A 27107-nucleotide genomic window follows, 5' to 3' on the forward strand; every position below is an offset into this window, starting at 1 on the left:
AAATAATATTCTTAATGCATCATGAATTTTCACCTGAAGATTATTTTTTAGCTTGCTGTAACTTCACAATTACAGCAAAAAGCCTTTAAAAGGGCTTTTTTTTTTTTAACTTAATCTGTGTACAAATGAAATTTAATTGTCAGCATTTTGGAAGTGCGTACAGTTTACAGCACCGACAGCAGACATTGTCATCATTACATAAATAATGCCTGATTATAAATGACTTTATAATTAACATTGCTGCTAAATAAAATGAAGGAAACGTCAGCACTTACTTGCACAGACTCTATGCAACTACTGTACGCCTCCACTGTGAGGAGACAGAATAACCAAATCCTCCACGTACATCAGATGATTAATAATGCCATCATCCACCTCAAATCCAGTTTTTTTTTTTTTAATTTACTTTCCCAGAAAGATCATCCCTGCTCACACTGAAATGAACAGGCAGCAGTTAAAAAAAACCCCAAAAAAACTTTGCTGAACAACATTAGTTGCCAAAAAGGATGCAGATGCGCTCCTACCCTACCTGCCTTGCATAGACTAATGCAGGAGGAAGCCCTCATTCTTCCAATTTGGTGAACAATTTACAAAAATATATTCTATAAATTGCCTAAGAGGAATTCAGAAAAAAGACATGAATGTTGTTCCATTCTTTTTTATACTTATTAAATTTTCTTCAGTGCATTGACTCAAACATCTGCACGATCCTTCCTTTCAAAACCAAAATGTTTACCTGCAGTTCATATGTACTCTTGAAATCAAGCCAAAAGTATTTGTTCAAATACTTTAAAAAGTATATTACAGTATGATATATAATATATATGAATAGTATAAATCAAATTTTATTCTGAACGCTGGATCAAAGCAGGTTAAACTACTATTTACATTAATATGACTTCTTATTTTTAGCATGGATTTTGGATACTTCCCACCAACCTAAACAGTTCTGCACACCAGTAACACCACATAGATCAGCACTCCCATTCTCCACATGTGTAGACTTTATTAAAAAGACATCTGGAATAAAAAACTAAATATTGGTTGAAGTTAATGGTGCCTTCACAGACCTGCAAGTTGTGTGTGCAGCGTTGCATTAATGCACCTAGTTTCATCAGTGGTGCTCGTTTTTGAATTGTGTCTGATATCAAACCAAATGATCCATTTTTTTCTTTCAGCAGCATTCATGTTTTCACTCATCAGGTTTAAGGAGGCAGCAGTAGTTTTCTTGACTTGTTTTCCATTAAAACAAAGTTTAAATGAATTTGAACTTTTTTTTTTCTGTTTTTATTTTTCTATTTACATTTTACACATCCTTCAAACTTGGTTTTATTTTCCCCGAAATAATAAGTGTATCAAATTATGACATTTGTGTTTCTTTTGTCTTAATCAGTCCCTTGCTCTGAAAGAAGGCGTCCTGGCATGGCGCTCGCCCAAGGAAGGTCGTCAGCATGTCCATCCCATCCACAGAGCTGCCTGCTTCCAGTATCACCCGCCTGTACTCTTTTCCAACCTGTGTCGAGGTTAAACGCGATTACACAAGATCCTCTACGAGACTGAATTATAAGCAAATGGAAAACAAGGATGCATCTAACCAACCTTTGGATTCATGATGCCTTCTTGTTTAAAACGGCTGAAAAAAATGTCCATGGAGTAAACTTCGCTCCACAGATAGCTGTAGTATTGGCCGTCATATCCTCCGGCCAAGTGGCTGAAACTGGCTGTCATGTTGGTGCCTGAAGGGAGCAGAAATATATTTGCAGACACAAATTAGAAAAAGGAATCATTTTACTTTGGATGCAAACAACAAAGCTCTTAGAAATAAACAACAAATTAAGTGTTTGTTCACAGAGGAGGTGATTCTTTCATGGTCCACATTAATAATCTACAGGCCAAAATTAAGGCCAGACTTTGGTTTCTTTACCGTCAGAAGGCCTCCTTCACACATTCTGCTAAACATACTTTGGTGAAGATGACCATACCCCCCATGCTGGATTATAGTGATATCCTCTACAATATGGCTCATAAATGTGAGCTACTGGTGCACCGTATTCCACTCATCATAGTGATCTGTAGAAATTGATAGGTTGGCCCTTCCTCCAAAACAGATGTCTTCTTCACTGGTAACAAAAATGAGTGTACACAACCTTGTTTTTCAAAAACAAATCCATCCACACCAATCCAAATAACCACGTTGTTAAGCACATTTATCAGCCTATCAAACCTTTACGCGGCGGTAGTACCTCTAATCCTATCCAACCAGAATAACCTTATGTCTCACAACGTTACTTCCAGAAAACAAGAAACATGCCTCTAGTGATATGGTTAGGTGGTGGAAAATAACTGTTCTTCTTAATCTTGTCTGTTGCCATTAAACATCTTTGTGATGCGATACTGACGGCAGTGTGAAAACAAACACAAAGTGCCTAGACAATGGATAAACATAGTTTTGAGGACATCCATGTTGTTGAAAACAAAGGTCCCACATGTGAGGTCATGGCTTTTTTTGTTGCAGACGATGACGTTTCAAAACCTAAAACCCCAGTTACATATGTCCACATGCAGATGTGCAAAATAAGTGTTCGCAAATCTTCACTTTGGCCGGAGTTTTGTTTTTTTTTTTTTTTTAAATCTGCGTTTTCGGGAGGATGACAGGCCAAATCAGAGAAAAACATCTTTGTTTTATGAGATACCTGCAACGTGTGGGCAAGGCCGAAGGAAAACGCCCAGATACATCTCCCACCTCTTGCACGATAAAGCTTAGTTTATATAAACAATAATTCATGGTAAGATGATTCAGTTACATCTAATGAGGTCAGTTTTCTCTTCTCCTCATCTCAGTTTCCCAATCACATCAGTTTTCACCAACTTTTCAGCAAGACAAAACTAAAGTTAACCACGTAAACATGGTAGTAGCCATGAGTTGTATCTTATGATGGGGAACTTTACAACACTGACTCATTTTCACTCTGAATCAGAGAAGAAGAGAGCAGACTTTCATCCACACTCAAAGAAGCTTCGAAGCTGTACAGATCCATATCAACATAAGCATAATGTTAATATTTTAGACAGACTGCAATAATTTACAAATAAATGCTTGCAGAGGAGCTGTGCAAGCCTTCTACGGTGCATTCCATGGCGTTTGGGTGAAAGGCCGCTCTAATTCAGTGTTTTTCAACCTTTTTTGAGCCAAGGCACACCTTTTTTCACTGAAAACTCACAAAGCATGTTTTTTTTTTTTTTTTTTTTTAAAGCCCATATACTTAATATAAAGTCATCTTGTCAAAGTGTCTGAAATAGAAATAAGATAAACCAGGTAAAAGGAATTTTTATTATCTTTCACCTGAGCCTCTTTGGATGAACACAAAGCTGCTTTTTAGACCAATCAGGTGAAATTTGATCATTTCTCAGGGCACACCTGATGATCTCTCACACACTAGTGTACCACAGCACGGTTGTTGAAAAACACTGCTCTAATTAACTAAAATGTACAAATGAAATAATTAAATGTGTCAAAACTAAAAGATGCACATTAATCGCATCTCATTGGTTCTTTTACTTTGCGGTTTCTAAACTTTAAACTGACCTGGCGTTGCAGGAACTCCCAGGATGTCCTGACAGTACCTTGCAAACACTTCCGCTGTGTCAGCACTGGCGCTGGAGTGGAGCGACTGGTCCACTTTACTGAGGACGACCTGCCGCAGGTTCATCAGACCTGAGGAGGAGGAGAGCACATCACCACACTATGAAGTTCTGCAGAAATGTTACAGATGATTATGCCTCTCTTTTTTTTTTTTTTTTGAGATAGAGAACGGATTTAAGTGTCCGACCGGTGTTAGCCACTCTGGAGGCAATCAGCTTATCGAGCAGGTTGTCTGGAATTGGCGTGCTGTCTCTGTAGTGGCGAGACATTCTTCTTAGAGGCTCCTTTTCCCAAACCCAGTTCTCCAGCATCTGAGACGGCACCTCCACAAAGTCCGTCTCCACTAAAGTGCCACTGAATTCTGAAAAAGTGGTCTGAATCACACACACACACACACACACACACACACACATAGAAAACGTTCAGCCTCTTTAATTCTAAATTAGCTGACTCAGCACACACATTTACCATGGCCTACCTTAGAGCAGAGCTCGTGCATCACATGACCAAACTCATGAAAATAAGTCTCCACTTCGTGGTGCTGAAGGAGAGAGGGCCAGCCTTTGCTGGGTTTGGTGAAGTTAGCCACCATTGCCGCTACTGGGAGTCTGCGTTTTCCATCAGGCCCTCTGCAGCCGGGCAGGAGCCCAAAACAAGCTGCATGGCCGTATTTTCCTTCCCTGGAGACAAGCAACAACCAGGTGGAAAACTGAACATTTACAAGAGTAGCACTGCAACAAATGGTCTAAAAGAAGTGACGGCGTCTACCTTGGATGCAGGTCCAGGTAAAACTGTCCAACCTCCTCCTCTGTTTCTGCATCATGCACTGAATAAAGCTTCACGTTTTCATGCCACACATGCGCACGCTCCACCTCTGTGAACGTGAGACCCAGCAGCTCCTGGTAGATGTCAAACAGTCCTTCTGTTACCACTTGGAGAGGGAAATACTCGATCAGTTTGTCCTTGTCCACAGCAAACTTGCATTGCTCCACTTGGTTCATGTAGTAGGGCAGGTCCCAGGCGTTGATCTGCCCATCAAACGGATAGCCCTTCATCAGGCACTCCCTCTTCTTCAGCGCAAGGACATATTTCCTCTCCTTAATTCCAATGGGCTTCAGCGTAGCATGGAGCGCATCTGCAAAGGCAGTAAAATAACAAACATCATAAAATTTTAGGTGTTCAAAAACATAAAACCTTATAAAATGATCCAAAAGAGTCAACCCTGATTATCTTAATGGCATTCTGGCCTGGAGTCAAAACTCCTCCATCCATTTCTTCTCTACATTCATTGGCATCTTTCCTCCTTCTGACATCACAACAAACTCTCAGGATCATCTAGAGCAGGGGTCTTACTTGAGGGCAGGTGTCCTGAAGTTGTTTTCTGCTCTCTTGCTCCAATACATAAGATTTTACAGCTTGTTATTCTACACAATGACCCATTCATATGAGGCAGGTGTGTCAAAGCAGGAACACCTTTCAAACCTGCTGGACATTCATTCTCAAGCACCAGGTTTGAGATCTGATCCAGAGACTTAGTTGATTTTAAAGCAGCACTATTGACCAAAGAAAGATTTTCGCACTTTAGTCCCCTCCAATGAAGGGTAATCCCACATCCATTCTGCATCCCATCTCTTCTCTGAGCCCTCTCTAGCCAGTAAAAGTCTGTCCAACATTGACTCTTGTATTATCTTTTGCTCTGTCACTTTCTCTCTTGTGAAAAAACCCCAGGGAATGGGTTAGGATTATAATGCAAGGTTCAGGAGTAGTTATGTCTTCTTGGAGTGTTGGTAAGAACACTTTGGGAGCCTATTTGCAGTTGCATCCTGCTGCAAGCAGATTTATTTCAGTATTCCCAGGCAGAACAGGCAGTACAGAGGTATGAGTCATATATATAGGTGCGGTCTAAAGAAGAAAAAGAATAATACAAATAATATAAATTAATCAATTCACCCCTATACATTAAACCCAATGTGATGCTCTGAGCTGGAACACAAACCTACTATATCCACATGTATGGTGGGGCTCCAAAGTTTGGGCACCCCTGGTAAAAATTTATTTTAACGTGCCAAAAAGAAGCTAACAAAAGATGAAACATCTCCAAAAGGCATCAAATTACAGATTAGACATTCTTATAACGTGTCAAAAGAAGTTAGATCTTATTTCCATCATTTTGACTTTTAAAATAACAGAAAACAAAAAATGGCCTCTGCAAAAGTTTGGGCACCCTGCATAGTTAGTACCTTCTATTCCCCCGTTTGGCAAGTATGACAGCTTGTAAACACTTTTTATAGCCAGCCAATAGTCTTTCAGATCTTGTTTGAGGTATCTTCACCCATTCTACCTTTCAAAAGTCTTCCAGATCTTTGAGATTTCTGGGCCGTCTGTGACGCACTGCTCTTTTAAGGTCTATCCATAGACTTTCAAATATGTTGAGGTCAGGAGATTGTGAAGGCCATGGCAAAACCTTCAGTTCATGCCTCTTGATGTAATCCACTGTGGATTTTGAGGTGTTTTTAGGATCACTATCCATTTGTAGACGCCATCCTCTCTTTAACTGCAGCTTTTTCACAGATGGCATTAGGTTAGCATCCAAAATTTGCTCAAATCCCATTGAATCCATTTTTCCTTCTACTCGTGACATGTTCCCTGTGCCACTGGCTGCCATACAACCCCAAAGCATGATTGATCCACCCCCATGCTTAACAGTTAGATAGAGGTTCTTTTCATTAAATTGTGTGCCCTTTTTTCTCCAAATGTACCTGTGCTCATTCCGGCCAAAAAGTTCCATTTTAACCTCATCAATCCACAGAACTTGTTTCCAAAAAGCATCAGGCTTGTGTATATGTTCCTTTGCAAACTTCAAATGCTGATTTTTGTGGTAAGGTCATAAAAAAGGGTTTCCTTCTGATGACTCTTCCATGAAGGCCATATTTGTACATGTACCTCTTTATAGTGGAAAAGTGCACCACGACTCCAGCATTAGCCAGTTCTTCCTGGAGGGATCGTGCAGTCAAACTTGGGTTTTGACTTGGTTTTCTTACAATATCTGATATTTTTCACAGTCTTTCAGATTTTGCTTTAATTTCCACTGTTCCCAATGACCGCCATTCCTTGATTACATTCGGAACAGAGGATATTAGCATCTGAAAACACTTTGCTATTTTCTTACATCCTTCTCCTGCTTTGTGAGCATCAACTATTTTCAGTTTCAGTGTTCTTGACAGCTGCTTAGAGGAACCCATGGTGCCAATTGTTGAGGCAAGGTCAGATGAGTCTGGGCATTTAAAACCTTTGAGACTGAAATCATCTGATCTTTCCAGACACTTACTGTAAACAATCCAGGACACTGTCAGGTCTCTGTTGTCAAATTGGGGGCGTACAAGGTACTAACTCTGCAGGGTGCTCAAACTTTTACAGACGCCATATTTTGTTTTCTGTTATTTTGAAGGTTTAAATGATGGAAATAGGATGTAACTTTTTTTTTTGACATGTTATAAGAATGTCTAAACTGTACTTTGATGCCTTTTCGAGATTTTCCATCTTTTTAAAGCTCCTTATTTGCACATTAAAATAAATTTTTACCAGGGGTGCCCAAACTTTGGAGCCCCACTGTATGTTTCTTAGCCACAGGATGCTGCAGAGCAACAACAGCCCAAGCAACATACCCAATGAATGGAAATGCACTTTCAAAACCAATTGCAAGCACCGAGTTTTAAGATTAGTGTGTTTGTACTAGCGAACAGATTAGCAAAATGTGGCAATATGTCCATAAACACGTGGAGGTAAACAATATAAACTCTACATAAACTTAAAAAGTTTATCTTAACATTTTTTTATGACTAACACAACAAAAGCAGATGCATGTCTCCCTATGCATTTACTCGCTTTGGGAGGATTCATGTAAAGGTGCAGGTTTGGAAACCTTTGGTTCATTAAAGTTACAACTCCATGTGTTTTAGCTTTTAAGTGTCTACAGAGGAAAATAACCTCCTTGGACCTTTATTCTTGACACATCTCCTGCTGGATCTGAACTCCACCAACTGTTTTTGGTTAAGGAGTTTTCTGACAGAGTGACCAGTCAGTCCACGTCAAGAAGGACATCTCCAACCATCACATTGAGCGTTCTTTCACCTCAAACCCATCAGAGTCTATATGCTAAAACTGAGAAAACTCAAAAGGGTCTCGTTCTCCACCAACATCAACATCATCTATGACAGCAGTGCAGTGGAAAGTGTCCTACCTTATTCTATCTCTACCTAATGTCCAAGCAGACAGACAAAAAGACCCCAGAGAGGGGCTGTGAGAGCAGCTGAAAGGATATCTGGGGTGTCAATCTTCACTTAGCAATGCCAAACCAGGACTCTGGGCATCAGGAAGGACCCCCAACAACCTCTCCATGGATTCTTTCAGCTGCTGCCCTCACATTAAACATCTCAGTCTAAACTGCATGACCACCAGGCTGCTAAATAGCTTCCTCCTACCAGCCATTAGGTAAAAGCACTTAGACAGACCTCCACTGAGCCATTGGGTCGCTCAGCAGAGAAAAACCTCAACAGCCCACCCAGTTACCTACTCCATGCCAACACCATTATGTATACTAATATCACTACCTATTTCCATCACTAGTATGGATATCGCATTTCATTTACCATCTTTGACCCTGGGAACACCCTTAGATACCAAAACATGGCTATAACAGACTCCAAGTTACTAAAAAAAAATTTACACTTTCTCTAATGGTAGCAGTCTGTGTTAATCTCTTAATGTATCGACCAAAAAAAAAATCACGATTTTTTTTATTTTGCCAGTGAGGATGGGCTGCACAGTGGAATAATGGTTAGCACTGTGGCCTCACAGCAAGAAGGTCGCTGGTTCGATCTCAGCTAGGGAGGCTCAAACAGTAGCCTTTCTGTGTGGAGCTTTCTCCCACTATCCACTATACATGACTGTTAGGTTAATTGGTTCCTCTAAATTGTCCATAGTGAATGTGAATGTGAGTTGTTGTTTGTCTCTTTGTGTTAGCCCTGCGATCTACTGGCGACCTGTCCAGGGTGTACCCCGCCTCTTGTGCAAAGACTGCTGGGATAGGCTCTAAGCTTCCCGTGACCCTTCATCGGACTGAATGAATGAATGAATGAATGATATTGGGGACTACTGACACTTCTTGAAAAATCGTGTTGCTAACAGTCAGACAGCCAAACCAACGCTGCCAGAAGCAGGACCTCTGCCTTGGTGGAAGTAACTGACTGTAGTAGGAACATCGTTACAATAAAGATGAAGAAAGAAAGACAAACATCCTGCTTGCACTGTCTACACTCCATGCATTGGGATTAATGTTAAAATCATGCATGTTTTGCCTTTTCTGTTGCAAATTTAGATCATGCTGGATCACGCTCTGTTCAGATTTTTTGTAAATAATTTGTTTGACGTGCAGTGTGTTTGAGAAAACAGCTGCAGACAATAACATGGTTACGAACAACAGAGAGCGTAACAGCAGCGATGCACTACAGTAACAAGAAACTGACCACACACAGCGAGACCCTTTGTCGTACGAACCACCTGCTTGTATGAGCCATAAATTACTGAATGCTACTCTGTCTACAAGAAGAATGCAGCGTGACACATGCTGCACTTTAACTGAAGAGGTATGAGGTGTTACATTTCTCTTCTTACGTATTAAACAGTCCGATAAACTTTATTTTCTGACTGTAATGTCATTATCAGATGGCATTAATCTTTGTCTGAAATGACTGAGACTGTTAATGTATGTGTGTGTGTTAGCAGTGAGATGTCAGTGCGGTCGTACCTATAAACTCCGACACATTGCTTGAGTTTTTAGCCATGTTAATCTCCAGCACATAGTTGGCATGGCTGCTGTAACCAAGTAAGTCTGCAACCTGTGCCCTGAGTTGGATCAGCTGTTCGAGGATCACTGTGTTGACCTGCAGGAAAAACAAAAAGGAAAGGAAATCAGTTTAAGTGCATTGTGAAGTTATGAGACTGATTATTCAGTTCTGGTTATTTCCCGACACATCGGTGGTGGTGCCGTGTAGTAAAACCACGTAGCTGCAGATCAGAAATACAACACCAGAGCAGCCGAGCCGTGCATCCTCACAGCTGGTGATGGCTCTTTATTCTGTCATGTCATTAACAGCAGCTATGTGGTTTCATGCCATGAATGGTGTGAGCACTTTTCCATAAAATGGAGTCAGGAACTGCAAGCATTTTCGTGCACAGTAGCAGTTAATACCAACTAAAGGAAATCTGATATTTTAATTTGTATAGCACGACTTTACAGCAGTGTCATCTCAGGGAACTTTATAGACACATCAGTTTGAGCCACTTCATACTGGATAGCATTGATAGATTGCATCAAATCTTGACTTTGATCCTATGCCTCATCCTCACCTGCACAAAGAACTTGTTATACGTGACATTTCTCATAACCAGCTGTTGCACGCGTTAGGGAACTGTATAGTTTATATTTTCATCCTGATGCGGCTGCAGGGCGAGCGGCTCACAGTGAGGTTGATACAGTAACAGCGAATGTAAACAATGTTGACTTTCAAGCAGCTTCAGTTCCTTTCAGTGTATGAATGTTTCAGGAATATTTAAAAGAGGTTTAACACTGTGCAAAAATCTTGAAACCTTTTTTTTTTTATGTCTTGCCAAGAAAAAGCGAAAAAGGTGCAGATAGTTACTGAAAACTGTGCATACACGGATGTAAGTAGAGCTGTGACGATATTTTTTCAATCGGATTCGATTCGATTTGGATTTTTTGGGTGCTGATTCGATTTAAATTGTGATTCTCACGATTCCTCAATTGCTGATTTTTGTAGACTGAAAACAAAAGAAATGTACACAACTTTTTTGCTGGTCATTTTTCTTGATTTCAACTAGGAAAAAACAACGCAGTAGCCAGACCGTCATTCTGTTGCTATATAGCCCAAGAAAACAAGTAAAAAGATCATAAAAACAATAAAATGACAAATTTTATAATGGATTATTTTTATTCATTTGAAAAAAAAAAAAAAAGTTTTTTTCACAAAACAATCAATTTAAAATTGTGAAGCAAGAAGTCCGTATATTCGATTGTTTCATTTGATTTTCCCACCCCTAGATGTAAGTACAGTATATAAGGTGCCTTATAAACTGCTAATAAGCTGGAAAGTCAATATTTGGTCTGAGCAGCGTCATTGTTAAATAAAGTCTGAACCTGCTTAGACATCAGGAAGAGTTCTTTGGGCTTCTTGGAAGACTTTCCAAAGCTCCTATTTGGACATTGGCTCCTTGTTGTTTCATTCTCTGTTGCACACTGCTTCAGTAATGCTGAGGTCCAGGCTCTAAAGAGGATTTAACCTCCATCAGACGTATTGCCACTGACTTTTTTCGTCCATTTCTTGTGTCATGTGGCATACCTCAACCTTTTACCCCTTTTTTGACAGCCATCCTGCTATGGAAACCATTTCTGATGATGGCTGGATCAGCTGAAAGCATCTCTCAGGTCCTGTGTCTGGTCTTTGCTGGTTTTTCTGAATTTTTAAAGCTCTTATTCATCTGCTGTAGATAATTGTTTAGACATGAAATTTCTTCTGCTGTTTTCCATGTTCAGCTTCCTGCAGTGTTTTTAGGGCCATGTTGATATGTGTAAGTCACCTTGTTGCTGCTAAAATCCTGTATTCTGTCAATTTCAAATGTTTTTTTGTTGCTAAAAATCCTCTGTTGCTTCCATAAACTTACAGGTTTGGATTAAAGCAGCCAATATCCAAGAGAAAATCTGACAGATTTTCAGAACTATTTGCTCAAAAGCACTTTTAAAATGAAGAGTGGCTGAGGAGTTTAGCAGCCATGGAATCAGAAAAACAGGCATCTCTCTAAAACTGTACACATGCTTGGTAAACTTTATACAATATCATGATGCACTGTTTAAGCCGGCGCGATCAAGTGTAGATTCCCTTTTAGACATCACTTACCTCTTTACACCTGCTATGAAAAGCCGTTTCCATCTTCCTCCTCGTTTCAGGATTATGACACCTCTTCATCAGAGGGTAGTAATGGGGATATTCCAGAGTCACTTTATACCGCCCCTCCTCCGTCTTCTCCAGGCCGTTCAGGTAACTGTCAGCGAGTCCGCCTTCGCGACACAAACAAGTGAAATAATCCAAGCGTTTTCAGATCAGGCGGTGATTTCTGCTGGTTCGCTTACCCAGTTCCTGCTCAGAGAAAACAAGGAACGTGTTGTCCTCGTTCAGATTCTTGTTGAACTCTATGGAGAGCTCGCTGATGAGCTTGGAGGTTCGTTTTACTTCCTAACATCACAACAGAAAGTCCTGTTTAGTTTCTGTCAGGCGGTTCCATTAAGTTTAGTTATTTAATAAAAATGTCCACAATACAACGTTTCTAATCATTTGTGTCCCTTTTAAAGCTCAATCTTAGCAAACATTTCAAAGAATAAAAGTTGCACCATCTTCAATTTGACTTTTTACTATTTTCAATGAATCGTATCAAATCTAAAATGCCTACGATTAAACTCACTGGCCACTTTCTTAGGTACAACGCTTGCTAGCACAAACAGCTAATCCGCCACATGGCAGAGATGCAGTTTAGCCATGCAGATATGGTTAAAGCAAAATCTGCTGAAGCCCAAAATGAGCACCAGAATGTGGCTTTGTTGGTCTGAGTATTTCAGGAACTGCTGATCTACTGGGAGTTTTCCTCTCACAGACACACACACACACACACACACACACACACACACACACACACACACACACACACACACACACACACACACACACACACAACCATCTCTAGGGTTTACAGAGAATGGTCTGAAGATGAGAAAATATCCAGTAAGCAGCAGCTGTCTGGACCACAATGCCTTGCAGAAGTCAGTGGAGAATGGACCGACTGGTTGGAGAAGACAGAAAGGTGACAGGAACTCAAATCTCAAAACACACAACACGTCCAACCTGGAAACAGATGGTCTACAGCAGAAGAAGACCATCCCGCGTGTCACTTCTGTCAGCTCAGAACAGGAAACCGAGCCTACAATTCACATACACTCACCAACACTGGTCAGATGAGTCTCCACATGCATGGTAGGATCAGAAACACCATGAAAACATGGATTCAGCTGATTCAGGCCGACCGTGGTGTCAAGTAGTGAAAGATATTTTCTTGGCTCACTTCGGACCTCTTAATACAAAACATGGCATGAAACACCACAGCATGTCTGGGTGTTGCTGCTGACCATTTCCATCCCTTTATGAGTACAGTGTAGCATCTTCTGATGGAAACCTCCAGCAGGATGATGCACCACGTCACAAAGCTCACATCATCTCCACCATTACAATGAGTTCACTGTCCTCCAACGGCCTCCACAGTCACCAGATCTACATCCAGCAGAGCAGCTTTGGGATGAGGTGGAACGGGAGTCACATCAACAATGTGCTGTTGATGTTTCATATCAACATGGAGCAAATCTTTGAAGAATGTTTCAGTGACAGACTAAGTTCAACCTGCTAACAGCAAGGCCAACCTGATGAAGAAGCCAGCGAGTGTAAATGTTTAAATCAATCCTGAATTACCTCCTGTATATCAGCAGACAGGTGTAATCCTTTTCTCTGACCCAAGGTGACAAGTCTGTCTAAGAACCTCTTCTCTTCAGGTGAAATGTTGTCCTGCAGCTTTTTCTGTCAGAATATATAAAAACAAAAACAATCTGAGGCCATTTAAAAGACATTTATTCACATTTAAACGGTGTGAAAGTGAGCCGGCAGACCGTAGCACACCAAATGGCAACGATTAGATGAGATTAGATTTCTTTCCAAGGCTTAAATAAAAATCCCTGGTGGGTTCAGATGAACACAGATTCCTTGATCCTAATATAACATTGGCATAGCTGCTGTGTTAAATGCCTCTAATCCTCACAACATAGATCTTGCTATATTTAACACATGGTTGCCTTGGTGGGCTGGGGGTCTTTCTTACAAAGCTTTTAATATCAACGATTTTCCTGCTGGTTTCTGAGTGACGTGCGTTTTCTCAGGACTGGTGACCTGAGGGGTACCTGCAGGGCAGTGATTCGTTGGAACACATCTTGACGCATGCTGATCTCCACGTCAAACTCCGACAGTTTCTTATCTGCCTCCGTGCTCGCCGAGCGGACCTCCTTATCTGGACAAACGTACTGCGGGAAGTCAAGCACGTGCCGTGATGCTGAGAGATGAGAAAACACACAGAAACAGTGACAATTGTGATGATTTGCGCAGTTTGTCAAGATGATGCGTCCCGACAGGAGACCGAACCCCGCAAACTGCTAATGAGATGTTGCACCAGAGTTTGTGATGGCGGTAAAATTACTCATTTAATTTCATATTGCGGCATCACGGCTTATTGGCTTTGGGGGGGATGTGCATCGGCCAATCGTTGATGGCTGATTCACATGTCTGCCACCTAGTGGTAGGAAGTGCTAATATGGCCTGTTGCTTGTTGCAATTGGGCAACTTTGGTGCTTGGAGGGTTAAATTATTGAATTTCCCTTTGGGGATTATAAAGTATTTTTCATTTCATTCATTCATTAATGTCATTTAAATTCAAATACCTAAAAACAAACAGGTAAGTGTTAAAAACATCCCCCTTTTTTGGACTTTTTTGTGTCAATAAAATGTAAGAGAGGCTAAATGACTGGCTAGCGACCTGTCTGGGGCGTACCCTGCTAGTAGCTAGTAGCAGCTCTTTAAAAATGAGAAATAGCTTGTAAATAATTCACTTGCTTGCTCCAGAGGGTGATGGCTGCCATCTGGAAGGATCTGTATATTTCTGTCTTATGGGGAATCTGAAGAAGCCTCTGACTGAACACTACTGTTTCATCACTGTGTTGTGCCGAGGATACGAGGAATTGTCCGCCATCTCCAGCTGCTCGTGCAGCATTTTCCTCTGGACAGTCAGCTCCAGAGGTATCCCCAGCACACAACCAGCCTTCTTGATCAGTTTGTTCCGGTTCTTTAACTCTCTGGTGCTGCTGCCTCAGCTGCAAAGGGGATCGGACTGCAATGTCTCGGAGCAAAAACGGAGTGTTTTCTGCTTCCTTTAGAAGTTACGTCTGATCTCTGAACAGCTTTGGGACAACAGAGCTTTACTGGACTCATGATAAGAACAAATCTGCCATTTAGTCCCTAAAACTGCTTATTAGCAGGATTTCCTTATTGTTGAGTCTTCTCATGGAATTTCCCAAAAGTGAAATATTCCCAACTCATCCTTTAGAGACTTACATGCATAATCCAGCTTGGCATGGGCCAAAGCTTCCAGCGTGTTTCCAACGGAGACCTTCTCGATGTTTAGAGATCCAACTTGGTCATAGACCTTCTTTATTCTGGCTATCAAGGTGTCTGTGGTGGTCCTGATCTCATCCGGAGACAAATTCCACCTCAGTGTGTTCCTGCTGTTTCCAGCCTGAGAGCAGTCTCTGGCTGAGATCACGGACTCGCTCGGGATGGTCATTCTCAGGTGATGTTTGGAGAATCTGGAGGAAAATGAGAAGTTTTATTTCATTGTTATTATATCTGTTGTTTACAACTAAAGAAAGAATGGACAGATGAGCATGTCATGATGTAATTAAGCATCCATCTGTGAATTTCACCCTCTTGTCTTTAATTGGATGAAATGAAGACAGTCAAAGATAAAAGATCATGTTTACCTGTAATAACTGATCATATGATTTGATCAGACACTTCAGAAAGGTCTTTTACCCTGAGACCAACAACATTAATGTCCTGTATGTGGGACCAGGGCCGGATTAAAAGTGCACAGGTGCCTGGGCCCAGAGTGTTCCAGGGGCCCCGTCCACAACATAACATTGTAAAAACTGTGAATGATACTTTGTGAAATTACATTTCTAACATTTCTCAGCCAATAATACCAATAGCAATACACTAAACACTGTGGTGTAACTATCTGGCTTTGATGTACATTTTATTTCATGTCCAAACTGCTGGTGTATGCCCTACATGGGCCCATCCCCATAATACCCATTTTTGTGTGGGACATGAGTGCAAGATCCTTATAGGTGAGTACCAATCATGCAACCTCTATAAATCCTAAGGTATATTGAAAGATAGCCTGGAACTTCTTTAAATGTTTGTGAAGGTGGGTGTAACAGAACACCTGTACTATGAAGTGGAGGAGAACCAGGAACAGAACTGGAAAGTGAAATTTCCCCAGAAGATCGGCCATCTTTTGAGGAAAATTAACAGGAACCAAGTGATGAGACCTGTTATCCACCTTTTTACTGTGTATTGACCTTGTTGGTTCATGTTACTGATGTTGCTGCAACACACACCGAACTGATCTCTGCTTCATCACACTCATTCAGATGAAACTTCAGTGTGGAGGAAATTGCTTTACGAAACAATGTTGGTCAAAACCACCAAGACTAGAGGCCAAAAAAACACACAAACCAGACGGTGGAGCTCGACTCTGGAGATTCTCATCAGACCAGAAATAGTATTCCAACAGAAATCCAGATGTTAATATGTGTTTATTCAATATAAATATTATGAATAATTCCGAAACGTTCTCTCACCACTCCTTGTCGTGTCAGAGAGCTGCCTTCGTCTACACTCAGTCACGGCATGTTCTCATTTTCAAAGCTATTCTTGGACTGCTTCCTCTAACTTTTTGCATAAGACCTCTGGAAGTCATCGTCTGTACTCCTACCATCTTTTCCCATTTACACAAGCTGCTCCCTTTGCTTGGAATCAACTTCAAAACAGTTTCAATTTAAAGGAAATCATTTAGCTGATAAATCAAAGTATTTATGTAACTTACAAGCAGACTTTTTAAGATGTAAATGTTACATTTATGCATTTTGTGTATAATTGTGTTTGGTTGTGGTAACTTGGAAAAAAAAATAGAACAATCAAAAAAACCACAGTTTCTGATTTCAGTGAAATTTTTTAGTTTGCAGATGATACGGCACAGCAGTGGTGGTAATAAGTAATAAAAAACCTTGTGCCACATGTGAATAAACCAAAGAAGTGGACATAGATCCAATCAATGGAACGGCTGTGGAGCCTAATGCAGCTCAGCACATCCACTCTGCAAGACATGCAGCATCTAACAGAACTTGACCACTAGAGGGGATAGATGATAAAAACACCACTACAGAAAAATCCCTTCATTTTTTCCCCAAATAATTACATCATAAATCCCAAATTCACTTTTCTTAAAGTCCCTTTGGGAATTCAGTGCTCTACATCGCATATGCATGGTTTACAGAGGTGTGAAAAGAAACTGATTTGCTGACTTGGACCATCCTTTATCAAGTTCTTGACAAGTGCATGTGTGGAGCAACCCGGGAGAATGCAACAGGCCTGCATGCTTGACCCACATGGTGGTTCTGCAATGCTGTGGGAGTGTTGGTGTGCATGAACTGGGTCTACTCCGATTAATGGTTCTCTGGAAATCATTCCAAATCTGTTCATAGTGATCAGCTCTGATAACACATTTCTGACTTCTTACATAATACCCAAAGCTTTTAGGTTTCCTGTTTTAACAGTTTAAATAATATATAATGATAAAGTGGATACAAATGTTGCTTGCTCCAAATCTCACCCTATAAAACATTTTGTTGGTTTTTTCCTTTTAATTTATTACCCATCTTTTAAAGGTCACATGGACTAAGTGCTCTGCATTTTTCCCATGCTAAGCAGAAAGCTTTTCCACGTCAGTGTAAAGTTTCACGGCATGGCAGTAAAAGACAAACTAAGTCCAGTAACAGCGTGGAATAACTGTGGTGCACGTGTCAAATCCCAGACCAAACTCAGAAGCAGCGCGTGCCAAATGGCAAACAGTTACAAAAACCTTTCATGTTAATCAGCCTCACATGGAAACATAAAGCAGAGAAGCGGTCCTGTTGTTAAATAAACACATTTCCCAGCTGATCTGCAGCTGAAGCGTACCTGCAAAGCGTTGTGCACAATGCAACTCTTAACGCGCACATGCCTGCGGTTCATGCGTGTTCATCCAAGCAAAGTAAAGCAGCTTCTTCCCGTCTTACTGTCAAATCAAGTCACACAGCAGTTACAGTATCACAACTGTGGCGCAAATGTCCCTCTTGTTTGGCGTGTGGGAAGCCTCTAGTTCCGCTGCCAGCGCGCATGCGCAGAGGAGGATGCGCTCAGTCTGACACGAGCCCTCATGACGCGGTAGCAGCAGACAGCTGAGGAGCTCAGGTAGGTGGGGGACACCGAGCAGCATCCTTACAAATAGAATTTATACATCTATGGCTGTTTTTTTTGTCTTTTTTTTTTTTTTTAAATGAGAGCTGAGCTTTGTTTCCTGTCCTCGCGCTGTTTTCTGAAAGCTTTTGTTGTTAATGCTCAGCGTCACTGCGCGCGAGCCTTGTCAGATTAAGATGTTTGTCATCAGCTACCCTTTCCTGCTTCTTAACCTGAATCACACCCATGCATTGTGATTTTTTAAAAAACATATTTCGCCTGCATGATGAATTTAAACACGCATTTTCTCCCATTGTGTGGTTCTTACATCACAGCTTCTGCATCACCGCATCTGCGTGTGTCAACACACACTCAGGGAGGAGTGGCTGTGCCAGCCAGACCTACATGATCATAACAGCGCATGGCATCAGCACGTGATGGAAATATGAAGCAGTAGTGTTTCTGGTTTTCAGAACAGGGTGAAGTTCTAGGGATTTTGCTCCCGCAGCTGAAATGTTGTGTCAGAGGAAAACACGCAGCAACCAGAACCAGCATCCAAACAGGGCAGGGAATCCTCCCATGAGTTGTCTTGGAAACAAGACTTGAATGCACCACCAGCTTCCTTTCTAGCTGTTTGATATGTGATAATATAGCCGGATTAACCTGTGAGGGGGCCCAGTTGGCTGGTGGGCAAATATTCCGGTAACGGTGTGTTATCATCACTTTTATTCATAGAGATGTGAGCAGAGGGTGGATGTTAAAGGCACAGATGCAATTTATCACACTTAAAATGGCCTGATGGTGTGCAGGGAACTTAGATTTTGAGATACCCAGTCAATAAACCAACTTTTGGTGATATTTTATCAGACTGCTTGTGTAGCTGACCCATATCAGTGAATATTTAACACTTTATAATTAGGGTATAAACAAAGCTTTAGGCTCTTTTTCACTCACAGCATTTTGGGTTTCTAGCTGATAAAACAGCACTGCTTAAATATGCATTAACCCAAAGACTTTAATTTTTTTTCTATGTTCACATCCTCATAAATAAGATATGCAGTGAAAGACAGATATTCACAGAAACTTATATTTTAGTTCCAAGTAAAAAAAAAGTCTGTTCATTAGTAACACATCAGTCATGTTCAGATGGAATATCTGTGCCGCTTCAGATGAGCTACTCTGATTCACAAGATAAGTTTAACTCTGATTTTGCAGACATTTAAAGCCTCATGGCTCCTTTTAAATACATAAATATGGCCATCTGTATCAAATGTTGTCAAATGTTATTGCCCTGTATTTCCATGTAGCGATGGGAAGTTTGGCTCTTTAAAAAAATTCAGCTCTTTTGACTTGATTTGCTCTTTCAGTTCTCAAATGGCTTTTCATTAAGTATCGCTCACAGCTTCAATTTTAATCCAGTTTAACAGCTATAAATAAATGCTGGTAAAAAAAAAGTTCCCATAGAGTATTATTTTTAATGTAATATTTGGTTAAAAAGTTCCGATTTAATACCTTATTCAAACCTTTAAATGAATGACTAAACTGAACAAGAAACACAACAAATAAAGGTCAAAGTCTTAATGAAAAATACGTAATCTCAGATGGAAATTGTGGCATAATATTGTAGTTTTTTTTCTTTGAAGAGGAGATCATGATAATGCACATTTTCAGAAAGAAACATATAAAGTGGCAGAGCAATAGATGGTGGGAGTCCATGAAATACATAGAATTCCTCTGTTTTGGTCCTTTTACTGGTACAACGTGAGGCTATCTTGTGCCACACTGCCCCATGTTGGGACTGTTGCTTTTGCTACATCTGCCTATGCATCTGCAAGCTGGCTGAAAACTGACACAGATAGGATGCAGAAGACGGACTGAACGCTCCGTCTGTTGGCATATGCGTTGTTGACATAGAGTGCAGATGAGGCGTAAACATTTTGAACAGTAGTTCTTTCTGGATGTTTGGATGTGCTGAACTTTATAGTCATTTCAGACTCTTCTGCAGACAAATCAGCTGATTTTTTTTGGCTTTTGTAAACGCTGATGGCAGACCAGGTGCAGTTTATAACCTCACCTCATGAGTCATGTTTTTGTTGGCAGGAAAACAGATGAACATGTTCTTCTTCCTCACATTTTCACCCGGTTTCTTTCTTTATTTTAGGGCATATCCACCAGTCCCCATGCAGCTGCTTCTTTTTTGCTTGTTTTTGCCACTTTTTTGTGCATGCTAACTTATAAAGTCAACAACAGACGAAGTTATTCTTCCTGAAAAGCATCATTTGTAGCTTTAATAATAATGCATGTCTAAACTTGACAGCTTTGTCTTTGACCAATCAGAGCAAGTTGAGCCCTACAAAAGGGTTAAAGCGTTGAAAACAAGTTAACTAAAGGTGCTACAGTGAAGAGAATAAGAAAAATAGTTGTTTTGGAATAAAACATGCAACTCAAATCTAACCTGAAGTAATCTCTAAACCAAACCTGGGAGTAGTTCTAACAGAAATGACATCAGGGACATGTGTCCCATCACCACAACATGCTTTTCGGTAGCCTTTCTAATGCATATAAAGTGCAACATAAACACAAATAACAGTGAAGCATCCAAAGATTAAAATAGTTTGACATCAACATTTTAAATGGATTTAATAACTTGGCTGTATTTTTATATTATTATTATATTACATGGAGGGAAACACTTCTCACACTCATGCAGCACCTTGTTCATATTTCCATCTGACCACTAAGTTAAATAACAAAACGTAGTTGCGTCGTCTCTCCCTGAGTTGCTTGTTTGTTGCTTTACACCTATTATGAACAACAACATCCTGAATTATTAATGACATCATCATTGTGTGGGTCCTTTCCCATTTCTGCCTGCAGATTCGAGGTGAAAATGGCCGTGGAGAAACGTCTGGCATTCGCTATTGTGCAGTTCCTACGAGATCAAACACATTGCGGTGCTTTGAATTCTGATGAGCAGGAAAGCCTGGAGGGTGGGTTGACTCGCTGTGCACTTAACACTTTATAGAGTCCCTCACTAGTCTGCAGCAGGTGCTCTGTCCAGCTCGAAAATGAACTCCTCTTAGATTTAGTTAAAATGTTGCTTTAAAGGCAATAAACCAATTTTATTGTCACTGATTCTCCACTTTAGTCGCGATACAGTGTTTGGAGACCACCTTCAAGATCAGCTCCAGTGATTGTCATCTTGCAGTGCCGCAGCCGCTTCGAGAGATATTCCTCAATGCTCTGCTCAAGGTAAGGATTGTAAACTAGACCAGAATCCACATGATATTCAAATGTAGCAGAAGTTTAGACCAAGAAAGAGTGAAATTGTTGCTAAAACTGACTGGTTTATTGAAGCAGTTTTTGTAAATTACACTTATGATTAGCCTGGGTTGCAAGTTCCTGCTATTCATAAGAATATTCTGTTTTTAATAGAATGACAACCTCACTTTACCAGAGACCTCACCGTCTCCGGAAGACATCGAACGGGCAGAACAACTAAAGAATGAAGGTAATGGTATCAAACTTTATATTCATTCTAAATAGTCTGAAATCTGGGTTATAAGGCCGTTTTCAAGCCGTAATTCTACAGCGAGAAAAATTATTCACAAGAAGAAAATGTTCAAAACAATCTCCAGTCCTCTTAGGTGTGGATGTCCCAGTTCACCCCAGAGAAACTGCAAATAAAGCTACATCTCAAACTCCACAGGCCTCAGTTAGCATGTTTAGTATTACAGTTAAGGCAAGACAGTTACAAATAAAAAAAGGTGAACATGTTTGGCTTGTTTAGGTTGCAGGAAAAAGCCATGTATCTGAAAAGAACAGGCTTCAGTTTGGAAAGCTGCATCTGACATTCTAGCCGACATGTTTACATGGATGCTGGATAACGGGGATCTAATCAGTTGTGTGTCTATGATAGAAATATATTTAATATACAAAGTGTGTGTTAGTTTAAAAAAGAAGGCAACAAAAAAAAGATTGGATAAAATCAAGCATGAACAAGCCATTATATCGAGCCTTTAGATCTGGGTTGTCCAGGTCAGGTCCTTGAGGGCCACAATCCTGCAGGTTTTCCATGTATCCCTGCTCCAACACACCTGAATAAAATCAATCAGTCACTGTGCAGAACTTTATTGGCTGTTAGAGCCATTGTGTTGGAGCAGAGATACATAAAAACCCTTCAGGACAGCAGCCATCGAGGACCAACTTTGGGCACCTCTGAATTAATTCAACAATCTCAAACTCTTTAGGAAGGTTCAGACATAAACATTATCCATCCTGGTCTGATTTGCTGCCATCTTTCCTGAAATGAATCACCCCACCTAACCCCCACATGGTTCAAGCATGCACAGAAACAAAGTGTAGACATGCACATTTTTTTTCCTGTTGATCGGATCATGGAAATGTTTTAAACATGCTCCTGACTGGACGGAAATTCACTGCAGTCATGCCACTCAGATAAGCAGAAGTGTTACCATGATGCATGCATTTTTATTCTGATTGAACAATTTGATGGGATCAGAAGGCCTCCATGTAAGCCAAGCTAATGGCATTTGGAAAAACCAGACCAAAGCAGATGTTTCTTAAAGCACGGCATTGCAGCATGTCAGCACAAACACCCCGTTATGGTATTTTAAAGACATATGATTCCATATGTCTGACAGCTAAAGGTGGGTGGAATTAGGCTCATGCAACTGGATAATGATCCCAAACACATCGACATATCTACAGCAGAATAGCTAGAAAAAGAAGAAGAATGAAGGCGTTGACTTGGCTGAGTCGATTCCAGACTCCCTCTGGCTGAAATGCTGCGGTGTGACCATAAGAGAGCTGTTCAGGAAACAAACACTGCAAGCTTCAATAAATTGAAGCTCATCATAGTCATTTTCTTTTATTTTACACTTGCTGATATAAAAGGAAACAGCAATAAACTTCAATAAACTTAAACAAACAGTAAAATTCCTCCACTGCAGCGTGAGACACATAGCAGGAAATAATTGCTTCAAGTTGCCCCTTGCAAACTTCAGTCTACTGTTTGTGACCGCAACAATTCCAGGGAACAACCACATGAAGGAGGAGAACTACAGATGTGCAGTGGAGTGCTACACAAAGGCCATAGACCTGGACCTAAGAAACGCTGTCTATTACTGCAACAGGTATTTATTACACGAAGCAACATGGAGTCTCAGTCACAAGTTGTGCTTCATTCTGTGCTTCCGTTGAGCTTAGCGATAGGAGTGTTAATATCTGACTGGACCCTTTGCAGGGCTGCAGCACACAGCAAACTGGGGAATTATACTGAGGCAACTGGTGACTGTGAAAGAGCCATTGGGATCGACCCAACCTACAGCAAAGCATATGGAAGGATGGGGTGAGTTTCGTTTTATTTCCTTCCGTTGGAGTTTTTTGAAGTGAATTAAAACAGATTTCTTTTCGTGGCTTCAGTTTGGCTTTGACAGCTATGAACAAGTATCCAGAAGCAATTTCTTACTTCAAGAAAGCTTTGGTGTTAGACCCGGAGAACGACACGTACAAATCCAACCTGAAGATTGCAGAGCAGAAGCAAAAAGAAGCGTCCAGCCCGGTAAGTGAAGCAAGTTGTGCTTTTTTATGCTGTTTGGTTTTTTTTTTTTGGTTTTTTTTATCATTTAACATTATACATCCACATAATGTGTTATAGCAATGTTTGTTTTCTGTTTATTTGCTAATGTGCACCACAGATAGCTGCTGGTTTGGGATTCGACATGGCTAGCTTAATTAACAACCCTGCCTTCATCAGTATGGTAAGACTCCTCATATGTGTTCTGCACATAAAAAGCTTTGTGATGAGCACAATTTGTCATTCAGGAACCTTCAGATTGGGCCCACGAGAGGCTGTTAGCCATCAGAGTTATTGTCTCATGGAAACGTCCTTGTCTGGGGGAGGAAAATCCGGACTTGTTAAACGATGACACATGGGAACGTCTGACGGGTCAAGAACGCTTCTGCAAGCATGCCAGAGTTTTATTGGAGCAGTGACAAGGCATATCTAAATCTGAGAGCTGTGTACCTGCACAGGGATGAGTTATGGACTGCTCTTCCTCATAAAGCTGCCTGTGGGATCAGTCATAAATAATCTGTTTTTAACGTTTGTGGGAGACAGTGCATTTCAGCTTATTTCTCTTAACAGGCTGCAAGCGTTATGCAGAACCAGCAAGTGCAACAGCTGTGAGTCGAGTCGTGTACTTGATTCCATTAAGATCAGATCATGTCAATTATGCTTTTAAATGAATTTCATTGTCGGCTGACCTGCGGTCTCTGTGTGGTCAGTATGTCAGGAATGATGTCTAATGCTGTTGGAGGTCCTGCAGCAGGAGTGGGAGGACTGTCAGACATCTCCAGCTTGATTGAGGCGTAAGTTCAAGTTGACTTTGTTATTATTCATTTAAACATATCTTTTTATATCCGTTACTTTATCTATTCACATTGAAGGGCAGACTAGCTGTTATCAGTGTTATTCTAGCTGCAGGTACTGATCCACAATATCTCCAGAAAGACTACATCCTTATTTAAAAATATTCCTTTAACTATGAAATTAGTTAAAATATCGTCCACAAAGCGATACTGATGTTTTTATATTTTTAAACTGATTTTATTATTTTGACATGACAGACCCAGAAATGCATAAACCTTTAAAGAGACATTCTCCTGAGATAAAGAGAAAATAACTTGAATCTCCATCAAAAACATGACAGGATATGAACAAATTTTGCAGCAAACTGCGTCCAGTCTTTTAAATTTAATTAATTTATCATATTTTCTTCATTTCTATTTAAAGGTAGAGTATGTAAGAGTTTCAATATTTTCAAAATAAATTAACAAAAAAAAATAACTACAATCATAATTAGATAGTTTTATAAACATATAGGTTCCAGTCTGTTCATATTTGATGCGTTATTAAATTATAATTTTAATTAATGACAAAGACCCTTCTTGAATGTTTTCTGACCAGTAAAAAAAAAAAAAGTACTTTTTTCCCACCAGTAGGGGGAGTATAAGCCTATTTATTACAGAGCAGCTCCGAGCTACAGCTCACAAGCGATTCCTGCCCTCATTGGAGCTGGCAAAGAGGAGGGGTGAGGGGTGAGTTTTGCTCATTACTGCCAACCTGTGGTCGTTTGTGGAGGTAGCAGTTTTGTGGTTTTGCTCACGACCTGGCATTTGCCACCTGCTGGTGGAAAGAATCGCCTTGAAATCTTACATACTCTGTCTTTAATTACTGTTATTCAGGTTTTTATTATATATTATTTTTTATTCATTTATTTAATATTAATTTGGTTTATATTATTGTCCCCACACCCTGCCCTTTTTTTTTTTTTGGTTTATATATAATTGTAAATTAATTTAGCTTTAAAGCATCACAGGAAAAATTTCTTTTAACTACTTAAAACAGTTTGTTGCCATAAAATCGTAAAGAAACAGCAGATTTAAACTATTATTAGTTATATCATTATTAGAAGATGGCAGATCTGTCGAGGGTGTATTCTGCTTCTCAAATGCTATGAAATGGAACATGCAGTGCAGAGGCTGGTTGGATGGATGGATCATTATAATAGAACTGTAGTAAACCACCTCCAGTCCAAATCTGTCGTGGTCCCAAAGCATAAAAGAGCAGAAATTTAAAATCTGAACTCTTTTTGGGAAATAAAACTTCAATAGTTTAACATAAGTAATTCAGCATGATGGCTATTTAAAATATTAGTTTTCTGCATATTTAAAAAAACAAAAAACTTGACCTGATCTAAAGAGAACTGCAGGAAGTAAGCATGTTCTTTTGGTATCAGGGGACAGCAGTTTGCCCAGCAGATCCAGCAGCAGAACCCCGAGTTGATCGAGCAGCTAAGGAACCACATCCGGAGCCGCTCGTTCAGTGGCAGCGCCGAGGAGCACTCATGATCTCTTCAGGTATTCCTACATTTACAAACAAACTGAACATAAATACAAACATAGAAGCATTTTTTAATCATCAAGGGGAAATATTTTCCTTCCAGCCACACTTTATTTTGTCCCCCTACCCCTGAGGAAGAGCCACCATATGGCGCGATAACAATCTCCACACCCATTTCTTTAAGTCAAATCCCCGGCGTAGCTGGAATGAAGAGACAAGGATGGGGTTGAAGGCACCTTACTGTGACTGAAAGGCCCTGAAGTGGAGGCAGGAGGGCCTGGAGACTGGAACATGAAATGAAACATACCTTACACACCTAATTAAAAAAAAACAAGAGCCAAGAATTCATTAACAGAACATGTGTGAATCCTTTCCTCGGAGCGCTTACATCAGGCAGAGATCATGTTTTCTATGTGCTCAAACGGCCGTGAGGATCCGTGTCTGGTCGTGACGGATGAGAGGGTCAGGGAGGAATGTACTCTACCGGCATTGTCAGCCTTTCTCATACAAATGCACATCTGGTTTACGTTGTTTATTCTATTTTTGTAGTCAGAGTTCTCAGTAATTGTTTCAGTCTTTGAACTCATGGGACTCATCGTTGCTTTGTAATAATTAACTTTTTAATCAAGACAATGTAAGTGTAAAGCTGTGTTTGTTATGTTGTTACAGCACTTTAGCAGAAAGAAATGCCATCCCCTTTAAGAAGGTTTAATTACTGAATAACAGCATATTCATACAGTTTATTTTGCATGCTGTAAAATCTGGTATTTCAGCTCAGATACTTTATGGAAACATGTAGGTATGCGAAGGCAGTACTAGGTTTTGTCTAATACATACCAATAAATGTCTTGAAATTGAAAAGCCAATTGCTTGTTTGTATTTTCCTTTTGTCTCGCCATGATGAGAAAATGCCAAGTGATTTTTTTTTTATAGTGTCTGTGATTAGTGAGACTTGCTGCCATCTTCACCAGGATGCCCTAAAAATAGATATTTCATATCTCAATGGGACTTTCCTGATTTAATAATGACCAGATAGGAATAAATTAGGGGCTGATAGTATGTAGTTTTATTACGAGATAACTGTAGTTATAAAAGTTCATAATAAAACTTAACTTATTGCATGTTTTGCCTCCTTTTTAAGTTAATGAATTGTGTTAAACACAGTTGAAGGAGGATGGAGAGAAAGAACATGCAAACTTCTGATCTAATAATGAAAATATTAGACCCACATTCTTCTTCAGATCTCAGTGGTGTGCAGTAAAAATCTCATTTGTTTCTGGGATCTATATTTAAACAGAGTAATGCTCTTATTTCT

At 40.2% G+C, this 27107-nt stretch overlaps 2 protein-coding genes across 2 annotated transcripts; one reads left to right on the top strand and one right to left on the bottom strand.

The window, feature by feature from the left end:
- Positions 1-147: 147 nt before the first annotated feature.
- Positions 148-17777, bottom strand: nln (neurolysin (metallopeptidase M3 family)). Its single transcript, XM_079256612.1, has 13 exons — positions 17706-17777; positions 14920-15170; positions 13716-13864; positions 13234-13338; positions 11850-11952; positions 11617-11777; positions 9450-9585; positions 4412-4778; positions 4122-4323; positions 3831-4017; positions 3587-3715; positions 1600-1736; positions 148-1513 (listed from the first exon to the last, which is right to left on the bottom strand). Exons 2-13 carry the CDS (start codon positions 15146-15148, stop codon positions 1361-1363), a joined length of 2058 nt encoding a protein of 685 aa, XP_079112738.1. The 5' UTR covers positions 15149-15170; positions 17706-17777; the 3' UTR covers positions 148-1360.
- A 2978-nt stretch (positions 17778-20755) lies between these two features.
- sgtb (small glutamine rich tetratricopeptide repeat co-chaperone beta) lies at positions 20756-25937 on the top strand (the record flags this gene model as incomplete). Its single annotated transcript, XM_079257123.1, has 11 exons — positions 20756-20855; positions 21014-21117; positions 21301-21376; positions 22922-23021; positions 23132-23236; positions 23311-23449; positions 23586-23648; positions 24035-24072; positions 24175-24258; positions 25689-25809; positions 25896-25937. 10 exons carry the CDS (start codon positions 20756-20758, stop codon positions 25798-25800), a joined length of 921 nt encoding a protein of 306 aa, XP_079113249.1. The 3' UTR covers positions 25801-25809; positions 25896-25937.
- Between the last annotated feature and the right edge of the window lie 1170 nt (positions 25938-27107).

The sequence above is a fragment of the Telmatherina bonti genome, assembly GCF_933228915.1.
Source record: "Telmatherina bonti genome assembly, chromosome: 17".
Lineage (NCBI taxonomy): Eukaryota > Metazoa > Chordata > Actinopteri > Atheriniformes > Telmatherinidae > Telmatherina > Telmatherina bonti.